This window comes from Terrapene carolina, unplaced genomic scaffold (genome assembly GCF_002925995.2).
Source record: "Terrapene carolina triunguis isolate 2854851 unplaced genomic scaffold, T_m_triunguis-2.0 Scaffold62, whole genome shotgun sequence".
Lineage (NCBI taxonomy): Eukaryota > Metazoa > Chordata > Testudines > Emydidae > Terrapene > Terrapene triunguis.
Window position 1 is genome coordinate 33,180,488 of NW_020664413.1, and position 14,352 is coordinate 33,194,839.

Consider the following 14,352-nt stretch of genomic DNA (forward strand, 5'->3'; position numbering starts at 1 on the left):
TTTGACTACATTTATTTCAGAAGCATTTTGGCTGTAGAGCAGTGTTACATTTCCACTCAGGGAAACCAGCCCTGAGCACTGACCTCACCCTTTCCCCTTCATACATCATTTTCTTTCCCATTGGCAGGAAGTAAGGAAGAAATTGCTGTCCTCTTCCTTGTGCTCTCACCCTTCGAGAAGTCGTCCCTCCCACCCAAGTGATCACTGATAAACTTTGCAGAGGACACAAAAACTGGGTGAGTGGCAAATAATGAAGAGGACAGTTCACTGATTCAGAGCAATCTGGATTGCTTGGTACACTGGGCAAACAATATGTGTTTTAATGAAGCTAAATGTAAATGTATACATCTAAAAACAAAGAATGAAGACCTTAGTTTCAGGATGGGGGACTCTATCCTGGGAAGCAGTGACTGTGAGAAAGATTTGGTGGTTGTGGTGGATAAGCAGCTCAACATGAGCTCCCAGTGTCACACTGTGGTCAAAAGAGCCAATGCAATCCTGGGATGCACAAACAGGAGAATCTCAAGTAGGAGTAGAGAGGTTATTTTACCTCTCTATCTGGCATTGGTATAACTGCTGCTGTAATACTGTGTCCAATTCTGGTGCCCAAAATTCAAGAAGGAAGTTTATAAATTGGAGCAGATTCAGAAAAGAGCCATAAGAATGATTAAAGGATTAGAGAATATGCCTTCTAGTGACAGACTCAAAGACTTCCATCTATTTAAACTGAACAAAGAGAAGGTTAAGGGGTAACTTGATTAGAGTCTGTAAGTATATACATGGAAAACAAATATTTAACATTGGGCTTTTCAATCTAGCAGAGAAAGGTATAACACGATTCCTGTAGCTGGAAATTGAAGCTAAACAAATTCAGACTGGAAATAAGGTGTAAATGTTTAACAGTGAGAGTTATTAACCATAGGAACAATCTACCAAGAGTCCTGGGGGTGCATCACTGACAATTTTTAAATCAAAATTGGATGTTTTTCTAAAAGATACACTCCTGGTATGATTTTGAGGCAGTTCTCTGGCCTGTGTTACATAGGGGATCAGACTAGATGATCACAATGGTCCCTTCTGGCCTTGGAATCTATGAATCTAAGTGGATAGAAGGAAAGAGGATGGGCTGCTGAGACTGACCATTGCATTCTCATCTCCCTGTAGCTGAACAAGAACGGAGACAGTGGCTCCATCAGCTCAATGGCTCCCAGCTTATCGAGAGAACTATCTATTAATTTTATTTAAAAGGTTGGCAACTAAGCACAGACTCTAGCACTATCAGTTGGGCATCCCTGGTCCTGGTGTTGCAGGTGGGAGACAAGAGCAGAGACAAAGATCTCTTCCTTTACATATAAAGTGAACTATATTTTAGGCTCCCAAAAAATCCATTTATCTGACCCTCTCCAAAATCCTAAACCCCAACCCAGTCCACACTGGGATGAGCCCAGTGAACAACAGTGGGCTTCATTTGGGAAAAGGGGTGTGAAGAAGTATTTCACAAAGTTTCCAAAATATTAATGTTGGGAGGAGGATAATGTTCAGTGCAGGAAGGTCCTGCTTGCTCTTATCTGCAGGTCTTCTTAGGCTGCTACTGTGGCTTGAAAAAAATGTTGCTTCCAGTTACATCCCCCGATTTATGATACCATTATCAAAATCTTAGCCTTTAAAAGTGGATTTTGAAAGCAAACATATGAACCAAGATTGGGCAATAGCCCATTACTGCACAGTGTCTGAAACCAAAAGAAACCAGCCACATTCTGTAGTACAGGTGACGTCATCTCTCAATATTTTCTTCATTGCTAACACTAATGGGAATACTGGCTCACTGAAACTATGGAAAAAATATTACAAAGAAAGCTGAAATGAATTCAGTAAGAGAGGTCTTTACTACAAGAAACTTTAGGCATCTGATTTCCCCACTGCTATATATTTATCATCCCAAATGTCCTAACACAAAAGGAAGAACTTTACTGACATAAAATTAGATATATTTGAATCACGTACAACCTCTTATTGAAGAGAGCTTCATTGTAATATTAGGAGTTTCAGTGCCATAACTTTTCAGCCACATCTGCTTTCTCCCTTTCTAACCAAAGCTTAAATAAATGTGTTACTCCATTAAACACATGTTAGAAGAACATTAAGGTTGTAAAATCAAGCACTCTCAAGTTAGTAGATGCACCCACGACTATTCCTGAATCTTCCACTCTTATCCTCACCTCTTTGCAGTCAATTTAGGCTGTTCCTCCTTTTACCCTTTACATGCCTGGGAACCAGTAAGGGGAGCATGACAGCACAGGCATAGGAGAGAGTCTCCTGGCCTCATTTCTAGTGTCTGGTACCATAGCAGAGCCAGACTACCAGACACAGTAGTTGCACACACAAAAAATGCTTGCTCAGTCCTGTGTTGGAGCATGCTCAGTGAGCTCTATGAGGGCTGACCATGGTTAGTATGGTTCATATGAAACTCTGTGAAGATGGAGCATGCTCAGTGTAGAAAGAATGTTTGGAAAATTTAGCTGCCAGCCTCTAACAAACCTCTACCAAGCATGTGCAAACAGTGATTTTCACAGGTATGTAATCTGGCTAAATTTGGGTAGGTTTTAATGGGGAGAGCCAAAAAGGCACCTCTCTGACCCTAGGGCAACCACACTGCCAAATATCAAGTCCCTGCTCCAAAGCCTAGAAGCACTACAGCTTCTCAGGAAATTGTTGTAAGAATTTTTCAACATTGGCTAAAAATTTATTCTTCTTTAACCTCATTCTCCAAAATTGCTGAACCTTTTTGCTGAAACTTTCCAAAGCTTCAGCCTGAGACAGAGACACAGCATGAAAAAAAAACTCAGCTTAACTGGTTAGTCTGGCAAAATTATAAGCAGCTGAACACAGGGTTTTATAATGGAGAGTAAACACACACACTCTCCCTTCCTCCTCCCCTATCTCAGAGTATTATGACTGCATTTGTTTCTTCACATAATTTTATTTAAATGTTTCTATACAACCAAATTACTCTTTTGTCTTCTTGTCTTAATTCATTCCCTGGAAGCAAGATTTCACATCACATTTCTATGATTCGATGATCACCAGTTCATAAAGTTTCAACTGCATTTTTTTTTCCTCTCGGCAGTTGTTGCCATCCCAGAAAGTAAAGATAAAAATGCTTCAATGAGGCCCCTTGTTGTTATAACAACACATCCTTGGTAGTTAAATAATTCCCAGCATCGTGACTGACAAAGTAAATTGTGTCTACATGCCAAGTTACGGATGCAGCTGACACAGGAGGTCAAAAGGCAGAGTCCATAAGTAAATAATTGTTAAAAAGTAACCCAAATGACACTTTGGAGTAATTTTTAAAGTAGCATTTTCTGCTAAATTTTGTTTGGTCTAAATATTTTTATAATCAACCTTCCATAAGACATCATAAAACTGATACAGCCACAAGAAAATGGTAGTTGATATGTTAATCTGACTAGCGGTATTAGTTAGTTAAAAAAAGTAAACACTTTACAGTTAATTATTCAGTGAATTATTCTGAATCTGAAACCTTCTTGTGCCATCAAATACCACATAGGACAAAAAAAGGGCTTTGCCATCCCTGTCTATTCTGGGTTGCCCTTTGCAAGTCCTCTATGTTGTTAAGTCATGTAAGTTTTCCCAAATTACCATTTGTGATTACAAAAACATATTTGCACTCTTAAAGTATCTTTCCATCAGCCTCCAGTTTATCTGTTTCTCTGAATAGGTTTTTATTTTGCAATGAACTGTAATTATTTCTGCCTCCAGATGTCTTTTAAAGCAATGAAAAAAAGATGTAATGTATGTTTACAACATGCTGAATCCTCTGAGGAGTGAGCAATAAATATTTGGAACCTCTCATCACAACATAATTTAAATACACACACACACACACACACACACACACACACAAACTACTCACTGTTCATGCTCTAATCTCATCTTTAGCCCTGACTGGGAAGATTAACAAGAATTCTCTAGCCAACATAAGATCATATAGTATTGCTGGAAGGTTGGAAGGGCACAAACTATTTTTTCCATTTCTTTTAACAGTACTGGAACTACAATGGTTAATGTTAAGTAACTTTTGCTGTGTGCAACTATGACTGCTCTTATACAGAGAACTGCAGAAATAGTTTGTAGCCAGGTTTCTTGTAAAAAGGTTTACAGAATTCAAATGAAGTACTCACACAGCCTACTTTTAACAACCAATGAACCACAAGTCCTTAAGTTACCTAATGAACTTTTCTTCTGAAGGAACCAATCTTAGTAGTTAAAAGGTTCGCAGTAATGCCAGCCCAAACATTTAAAAATCATAAGTCAAGCCCTGAAAAAAACAACAAAAATCACTAGACTGGTTTAAAGTCATGTGATTTTTCAAAAGAATATATTTGGGGATCCTTTATCTATCTTCTGGATTTTGAAACTTTAGGGTACATTTGGGTAACATTTCCAAGCTTTTCTCCCAAACCATGAAAGCTAGAAATGTATTTAAAAAACAGCTAAGCTTCTCAGACAATCGCCTAACTCCAGGAGTTTGGGCTTTCAGAACAACAAAATATCACGAGGCTCACGATAACATCATGAAAGTTGGCAGCACTATGTTAGTAGTCATCAAAATTCTTCCAGGTTGGGAAAAATCTATTTCATTTCCCTATGACTAATTACTTAAGCCTATATCCTCTTGCATTTTACTCCTCCCTTCCCCCTCCCAAAACACACAAAACATACTTTTAAGGTAAAAACAGAATTTGTTAATGATTACAAATACAACAGTTTTTGAAAACTAGGGCAGCAAAACAGGCAAAGCTTGTTATTCACTAACTATACAGAGTAAAGCAACAAATTGCTAGGAAGAATATCCTAAATGACTGGAAGTACACAGAAACTGATTAAAAAAAAATCCACCAAGGATGTAAAGACCACAGATTCAGCACAGCTCTTCTGGAACAATTTGTCACTCACTAAGCTCAGCCTAACTGCACATTCAGCAAAGTGGTCTGTGCAGCAGAACACAGACAACTGCACAGAGGCTTCATTCTATAGCATTCTGACACTTGGGCAAAGTGAAGAAATGCAGTTTGTTGTAAGAAAATATAACTTCCCTACTTTCTTTCCTGTGCCCAGTTTAAATTTCTATACTACACTAGATTTCAGCTCAGGAATTTTAAATCTGTTCTTGGGTCTAAACAGAGGAATGAATAAGACAAAAACCGATAAGTTATTTGTCCATAACATATTTAGAACCAGGTAGATCTTGCTATTTGTCCACAAACTAACAAGGCCAGCATACAACTGGACACATGATTAGCAATCTCTGCTCAAGACAGGCCCAAGACTAGAAAAACACAGTTGTTGGAAGAGTATTTGCAGAGCAGAATGGTGAAACCTGCACAGTATCTCCCTGCACTATGAATGGGTCTAGCCAACACTAACAGCTGCTCACTTTCAGGAACAGTTAAAAAAAAAACACACACACACACACCCCACCACACATACTAAGCAGCAAAATCACCACTAAAAACCACTAATTCATGGGATAACAAAACTGCTAAAAGAATCAGTATACTTTATGTTCTTAAATGGCACATGTATGCCCACATTTTATCTGATAAACTTGCGGGGCACTTTCCTGAACACTGACAAATTATACAAGCCATGGATGGTTCAGTTAGGTGCAAGAATTAGCAAAATTCCTTTACCAAAGAACCTTGGCATTCTCATAACCTCAGTAAACGATTTCAGAAGATGTATCCTTTTTCAGAAACACTAACCTCAAATCAAAGTTCTCTTTAAGATCATCTGGGGCCTAGAAAAGAACTACAAGACTTTGTCAATTACAGATCCTAGTGAATAAAGGACAAATATCACTCTGCTAAGTGAAAGGCTTGCCCATTCTATTGAAGGGGAAAGTCTGCAAACATGAGCGAGCAAGCCATACAAGGATAAATTGCTTATTAAGTAATGAGAGGGATACAGCTGCTTACTAGTTTAGGATACATAATTAAAAAAAAAATTGCAAAAAACACAGGGACAACACAGAGGAAAGCAAAGAAGAGCAAAATATACATATGGGTTCTTTATTTCATCTGCCAGACTGTAAAAACAATAAGCTGGCATTTAACCTGCAAGCAACAGATTCATCTTTTCTTGTAAGGTCTGCCACGTTGAACTGAGATGGTATATACATTTTCCACTTTGCTTTAAGATACTAGGATTTCTGACTCCACCACAACAGCTAGTTTTCAGAACTTTCTGAATTGGAGTGGGCTCAGTACACACAAAGAAAAGCCTCACTTAAATTTACTGGCTTGCATTCACAGTATGTTCTATTCTCTGATTGGCTTGACTTCAAGACATTCAATTAAAACATTAATATAACAGAGGCTTGGATAGAAAGCATCTATTTCTTTTAAAATTTAGAGAGTTTGAAAGGATCAAAATCTTTTTGGCACCCACCATCATTTAGGACACAGTTTCTAGGATTCATTGCACTCTAGAAGTAGTAATGAGATTGGTGAGAAAATCTTGAAGGCATCACTTCCTATGTGAATAATGTAATAGGTTACTCACCCTTGAATAACTGATTTAACTAGGAGTAAGAATGAATCCATTTGTGGAGATGGGCAGCTACAGTCCCTCTACCTTGGATGCCTCCTTACTCAACACACACAATGACTTATAAAATTATTTTATACCTTCCATTCTTGCTAATTTGGTTCCTAACACTCCTTGCCATAAGTAAGTTTTTAATCTTAAAGTCGGGGGGAGGGGGACGGAAGAACCTCTTTGTGGAGAAAAAAAAAAAGAGTACTGAAATATAGAACTATATACTTGAATTTTTCCCCATTAACAAGTGATTAGAATCAGAGCACTACTTAAACAACCGATCTTCTTCAGAGGTGCAAGTTTGAGTATGGATTTAAGGGCTCTATACATTTGTTCAGAAAGTATAACTACAGACAGTAGGAACTGAGTGTCATTCTCAAAAAAAAATTCTATGCCATACCTGCCATTAACAGTAGTAGATTTGATCACATCCCCTGGAAGGACCACCGATAATTCTATGTCTTTATCAGTTATATTCTCTTTCTGTTCCATGGTGTAATTAATTGGTTCTGTATCATCAAATGAAGAAACTTCAAAGTTTTTTGTTTCAGATGGAGGAAGAGGAGCTTTAGTTTTAGCTTTTCTTCTGAAATAATAAAAAAAGAATTAGGGAACCTTAACAAAAAATGCAAGCAGCAGTACATTTTTATAGTACAACATAGTGTCAAAATATTCAGTTAGTGAATATTTGTGCTGAACACAATGCTTTCCCTATGGCCCAACAGGAATATCAGAGTGAAAATGACCAATATTATATTACTTTCACCCTCATGTTGTGAAAGCCAGGTGCCTGAATATCTCACAGAAGGATTGTTAAAATGTTGTTAGTGGTGGTGAAGCACGAGAGAAATGTATGACTAACCCACACTAAGAATCCAATAAAACCAAACTGTATTCAGTTTTACATGGTGATTTTTCATACTGTAAATATAAAAAACCCACAAAAACAAAACCACCTTCTATAGTGCAACATGTATGTTTTTGGATATTTTTTTGTTTTGTTTTTTTAAATAAAGAAAATGGTGTTTTTCTCATATTGCAATAGTAAAATCCCCCAGAAGATTTATTACACTCTGATAGTGAAACAGAGAAGTCATCATGTAATACAACAGTGCCACAGGAACTATGTTCTGTTGATGATACGCACATCTTAAATCTACAGTGCACGTGGGCTTGGGAAAGTTTTACTTTTCCCAAAACATCTCTGTCTTTCTATATTAAGGATTTGAAAGAATTCAGTGATTACCTTTATGAGACTCTCAAAAATGGTAATGAAATTGCAAAAACCAAAAGGAAAAAGTGTTTTCTACATATTATTAATTTGTTATATTCAAATATTATTTTTGATAGTCTGTGTTGTCTACTTGTTCGGCTTTGAAACTTGGAGGGGCAGAAGTGAGTTACATAGGACATCTAGCCTAGTTATATTGGTGCATCAGTAAAAACAACAACAATTTCATGCATGACCTATCAGCAACAATATTGTGTCATCACACCACCACCATCTCTCACTTCTCCTCCCCTTACAGTTAACACAGCTGTGATATATCCTCCACAGAAATAGAAACAAAATATGGAAATAAACATGTAATGTAAGAATAAAATGTTTTCTCATCTGCTGTGTCTGACCAGGATCATGCTACTCTTTTTCCTTTAAAAAGAATATACTATTAACTGATGTAGCCTAAAGTTTCTGTGCCAAACTCAGTTGTGACATAAATTGTGGTATAAATTACTCACTGGATGTAAGCTGCACATAACATGAGTTTAAGTTGCAATATGGTGCAACTTGCACTTCTTTGACAACAGGCAGGAGTGAACAATGTACAAGTTACATAAAGAAAACAACACCACCACACATCTGTATACAGAGTACTTACTTGTGCTAACTTAGGTTTAAAAAAAAAAAATCAGTAACAATATAATTTCCCCTTAGACAGAAACCCCTTTTATTTAATCAATCACCTTTGGAAATAATGTGTTTAAATTTCAGGGGAAAAGGTTTGTGAACCAATCTTCAAAAAGGTAGTGATTAAATTGCAAGAAGGCATTACTCAAAATTATGCTTTAAATTCCTGAAGTAATATCTCAGTTTGAAAGAACAACCAGAAACCAGTCTTCAGTGACAAAATATGTTAAGGCATTCAAAAAATTTCCAGACCCATGCAGTAGACTTTTCTTCCTTTGATGCAACAGTCATACTTTATTTACAGAAACTCTTCAGGAAGCTTGACAACTTATTAAAAAAATTCCTATAATTTTAAAACATTGAGCTGAACATGAGGGAAGTATTTGGAAAAGTATGAATTTTATATTCAGTGGAAAAGGATATATTCCTGAAACATGTCGCCAAAAAATATACAGCTTAAGAAAAGTTCATGTACAAAACTTCAAGGCATGTATTAACTTGTATAATCTCTTCGCTTTTATATCCTTCAACATTCCCTTAACAGTTAGATGAAATTACACTCACTACAAAAAACAAATAAATGTCAATATAGAAACATGTTTTAAGTATCTGCATGCCCCAAATGAAAGCAATTTACTTTTAACGCAAGCTCAAAGAAATGTCAATTACTCTGATTACTTGCAATGACCTGCAATGCACGAAATTAAAACAAAGCTTTAGCATACAGAGAATAGAAACACATACCTTCTCTGCAAAAACAGAAGTTCAAAGCTACTTACACTTAAGAACAAACAGCAAGGTCCATAGTAGCATTGCAAAACAAAACTATGTAACTACTAAATTGTGACAAGATTTCACATGACTAATCTGTCTGTTTCTGAAAGTACTTAAAGAGCTTTGAACTTCAAAAGTCCAAGTGGAATAATTTAACTATTCACATCCTCTACCGCGGTTCACAACCGGGGGTCTGCAAGTCCTTCCAAGGGGGCCGCGGGACCCCGCGGCTCAAGTCCCGATTTCCGGTGCCCCCAGCGCGGCTGAAGCCGGGAGGCGTGGGGCTGAAGCCCGGAACCCCAAGCCCTGGTACTTCCTGTGGGGCAGAAGCCCTGGCCCCTGGGCAAAGTTGGGGACATGGAGGGCATTGCCCCCCCCCCCCATTGCAGTGCAAGAGCACGGCAGTCCCGGGGGCAGCTCACACCTTTCTTTCCCCCCCTCCCCCCCGCCAGGTCGAAGGCGGGTGCCATGGAGCAGGCAGTGGCAGTGTTCCCTCCTCTCCTGCTGGTGCCCCAGGTTGAAGCTGCTCCTCAGCTCCCAGCCCCCTTTGCTCCCAGAGAGGCAGCCGGTAAGAGCCACCTGGGTTAGGAGATCCGCTCCATGGCTGGCAGAACCCTCTGGGAACAGGGACCGCAGGGGAGTCCTCACAGCACACAGCCCCTAATACCCTTCTCCCTATACCCTGAGGCTACACCCTCTCTGCACCCTGAGCTATCCCCTGCCTGCACACAGCCCCTAGCTACCCCCTCCCTGCACCCTGAGCTACCCCCCTGCCTGCACACTGCCCCAGACACCCCTCCTCCCTGCACCCTCAGCCCCTCGCTACCCCCTCCCTGCACCCTAGGCTGTTTTAAAAAAATTTTGAGCTAAGCCCCCCACCTTTGAGTTATAATTTTTGGTTGTGCCCTCCCTCCCCCAACCCAGACAGGCTCGGTCGCCTGCTAAGGTGAGTCAGGGGGTGGAGGTGGCGCTCCCTCTCTGGACCCCTCCATGTGGAGGTGGTTCGAGCCCCGCTGGCCCCTGCCCCCCAAAAATAAACATCAAACTATACCTAAGCCCAAGGCTCCTGCCCCGAAGCCTCCTAGCCCCAGCTGGGCCCTGGAGGTTTTATAGCATGTGGAGGGGGGCCTCAGAGAGAAAAAGGTTGAGATTTCCTGCCCTATAAAACAAATCAGTAGTACTTACAGTTTTCCAAATCAAGCAACCATGATGAAGATTCAGAACCTTCCTCCATTCATATATTTATTTATTTATTTTTTAATTTTGCTTATATACAGGGTTACAGAGCTTAAATCAGTTTTGCTAGTTTGGGTTTACAACTCTTCTGTGACAAATTCAAATGCATCGAGCTAACGGGTACTCAATTAACTTTGGTCAGCATGGGCAGCATGCCAGGGTTATTTTTGGGTTACATGAAAACTTCAAAAAACCGTTTGTGAATCACAATTTTTTTTTTTTTTTTTTAAACACAGAGGAGATTCTGGTTTTTATATAGGTTAAAAGAAAAAACTAGTGACAAAAATAAAAGCGGTACCACTAAAAATTGTAAATATGTACATTATAAAAATCAAACAGGTTCTAACAACGCAGAATAAATCAGTTCTCCCTCTTTTGGCCTGTTTTTACTTCTTTAAGATGCCTAGGATGATCTTTGCACTGAATGGGTCAGAACTGCCCTTGTTGTCTTTTAACCCTTAAAAACTAAAGAGGAGGGCAAGATTTGTTCAACAAGCGTTGATGGGTTAATATTACTTCTCTAACCAAGTAGGCCAATGCAATTGCCCTTCACTGCTGGAGGTCTGGTCTCAAAGCTATCAGATGTCACTAACAATATGAGTTAACCGAAAGTTTACATTTGTCCACATCATAAAACCATAACCCAATTCATACAATGGCAGTTTATGCTGAAGAAAGATATAGAACTGAGGCCAGGGCTACACTAGCACTTATGTCGGCAAAACTTTTGTCACTAGGGGGTGTGAAAAAAAAACACACCCCTGAGCGACATAAGTTTTGCCTGCATAAGCGCTCATATGCACAGGGCTATGTCGGCGGGAGACGGTCTCCCGCCGACATAGCTACCGCCGCTCATTGAGCTGGTTTTATTATGTCGACGGGAGTGCTCTCTTCGGTCAGTATAACATGGTTGACTGTGCATTGTGTGAAGAAACACTTCCTTTTCTTTGTTTTAAACCTGCTGCCTATTCATTTCATTTGGTGGCACACACACCCTTTTGTCTTCACTCTTTTGTCCTTTTCTCTGTTTTTAACCCTTTTTGGCTCATTCATTTCCTCTCCCCTATCCCATCCCACCCCCTTTTTGTTGTTTCCCACTTCTTTGGTGGCTCCCTTTCCCCAGGAGAAATCTCTCATGTGGAGTCTGGGTATATACTAAGTTTAACTTATTTTATTTACACATATACATCAGTTCTTGGAGAGAGGTGATTAAACAGCATGCAGGCTATCTTATTGCAGGAATCGCACCCTAATACCAATACCCTGTTCCCAGGGAGCAACTCTGCCTCAAGAATTGACACTAATTAGAGACCAAATTTTCTGGCTGCTTGCCCATCTCCCACTGCTTTTACACAGAACCACAGAGAACCCAAAATTGACACCGACGCAGCATAACTCCCCAACAGTGAACATTTGCTTACATGCGTTAAAAAGGGGGGGGGGAGATTATGCATAACAGTGGCAACTGGTAATGCCTGCGATAAAAATATAAAAGTGATTCTAAAATTAGTCCAAGCAAGTCATTCAAAAAAATATACTTTTATAAGTCATAAGAGAATATTCAAATATTCAGCTATATGATGCTTCAATTGTTATATTTAGAAAGGCCAATTTAAAAAGCATGGAAAAGTGCTTTACACAATGCAGAAGTAACTACACAATCCCTATTTGCAGTTAATTCAGAAGTTAGTTCTTCCACCTGGAACCTACTCCAAGCTTTTAATAAACTAAACTCAAAGAGATTGCACATTTTTTTAAAAGGGTATAGAAAGGAAAAGAAAAAAAAAAAAAGAAGAGTATGCCACAAGGGTATCTATAATCTTCTGTCTGGCCTGGAACATTAATTTTCTACTGTATTATGCTGGTGGGTGATATTTTGTCATTCTAAACTGAAATGTTAATAGGGTGTAGAGAGGCTGCATAAAGTTATTTTTTATATTTTCTTTAAATCAAAATAAGAAATAAAAAAAATACAAAATTAGAACTACATAGATCTCAAGTTAGTGACACACAAAAAACGGTTACTCACCTTCTCATAACTGTTGTTCTTCGGGATGTGTTGCTCGTATCCATTCCAATTAGGTGTGTGTGCACTACGTGCACAGTCATCGGAAAGTTTTTCCCTTAGCAGCACCTATGGAGTCCCCTGGAGTGGCGCCTTCATGGCGCTCAATATATGACCCTGCTGACCCGGCGCCTCCTCAGTTCTTTCTTGCCGGTTACTCCAACAGAGGGGAAGGCACGTAGGTTTGAAATGGATATGAGCAGCACATCTTGAAGAACAACAGTTACGAGAAAGTGAGTAACCGTTTTTTCTTTTTCAAGTGATTGCTCATATCAATTACAATTAGGTGACTCCCAAGGCTTACCTAGGCGATGGGGTTGGAGTTATGGAATCGATGTAGGCACTGCTAGTGAGGATGCACTCCATCGAGACAATGAGCATGATGTGGCCACGCACAATCAACTTAATTAATTCAGAAGTTCGAGGTCAAATTAGATACAGTCGACTTAATTTTGTAGCGTAGACAAGCCCTGAGAGACAAAGAATGTTAAATACACTATTCAGAGAAGACTTGAGAAAGGGATGAGGCAAGAAAGACTAAATGGGAAGAGTGACAAGTAAACAGGTGGAGGCAGTGAAAGAAAACCAAAAAGTAGGTCAAAGGTGAAGAATGAGATAAAAACTATACAAACAAAAAGAAAACAAGGCTAAAAACATAAAACAAAATAACTCCAAGAAGAGTGAAGGGACAGAAACTGATATGGGGAATTGATTTCTCCATTGTGTGCTGTAAATAAGCTTTTACTGAAAAGCCTAGGCACTCACCATCCCTACTAAGCGTGCTGCTGTTTCACAATGGCAGAAACTCAAAAACTTCTTATAATAATGCATTAGTCTCAAAGTAAAAATGTCAAGATTCATGCTGAGCCTAACTGTTGCTTTTAGCCACAATCTATGGCTATGTCTACACTTGCAGAGTTTTTGCGCTATCAGTTTCACTGGTGATAGGGAACCGGCAAAAGAAAAGCGCTGGTTTGTGTATGCACTTACTTCCACAAGCGTCAGATCGTGTTCACATCTACAACACTTCCATTGCGGATGAGAGCAGCGCACTGAGGGCAGCTATCCCACAGTGCAGCTCTCTCCATTTTGAGGATAGGTCTTCTGGGAAGGGGGGGCGTGATCGCGGGGCATCCTGGGTCCCTGCACAGCCTCCTCTCCCCAAACACTGATCAGGTCCAGTAGCTCAGCATTCCTCCAAGCAGGGGATCGGTGGAGCAGCCATTGTCACCTGGCCAGATAAGTGAGCACTTGCCAAGAAAACAGGAAGGGGAGTTTCAAAGTTTCAGGAGTTTTACAGTGGGAGGGGCAGACATCTGTTTACCTAGCAGCAGAGCTGCTGGCCAGAGTGGTCACCTATCCTCCACAGGCTAAAAGCCGTGTAAACAGGAAGAACAGGTCTTCACTTGCACATCACAGCAAAAGGATCAGCGGTAAGAACTGCATGCCTCTCGTGGAGGTAGTTTTCTGTTTGCGGTGAAAGTTCTGAGTTTCACCGCAAAAAGTCATTGGCAAGTATAGACATCCTGTGGTTTTTGCGCAAAAAAGGGACTTTTTGCGCTTTAAATGGCAAGTGTAGACATGCTCTTATTGTCTCTGATCACATCTTGAGATCACATTTTTTTCTCCTTCCTACCCCGCCAGATAAAAAAAAAAAAAATCACTATATAAAGTTCAAGATGTTTTATGGGTTTTTTCTCCCCCTGCATCAAAAGCAGTTCTAAAGAAATGTTTTTATGTTAAA

At 39.6% G+C, this 14,352-nt stretch overlaps 1 protein-coding gene across 1 annotated transcript in view; it reads right to left on the bottom strand.

Annotated features, from left to right (window-relative positions):
- COBLL1 (cordon-bleu WH2 repeat protein like 1) overlaps positions 1–9,386 on the bottom strand; it is a 50,684-nt gene extending 41,298 nt beyond the window's left edge. Inside the window, exons 1-2 of the mRNA XM_026647503.1 lie at positions 9,313–9,386; positions 7,025–7,210 (exon numbers count right to left, since the gene is read on the bottom strand). Of these exons, the coding sequence (XP_026503288.1) occupies positions 7,025–7,116 (92 nt within the window). The 5' untranslated portion in view covers positions 7,117–7,210; positions 9,313–9,386. The remainder of the gene's footprint in view (positions 1–7,024; positions 7,211–9,312) is intronic.
- Between the last annotated feature and the right edge of the window lie 4,966 nt (positions 9,387–14,352).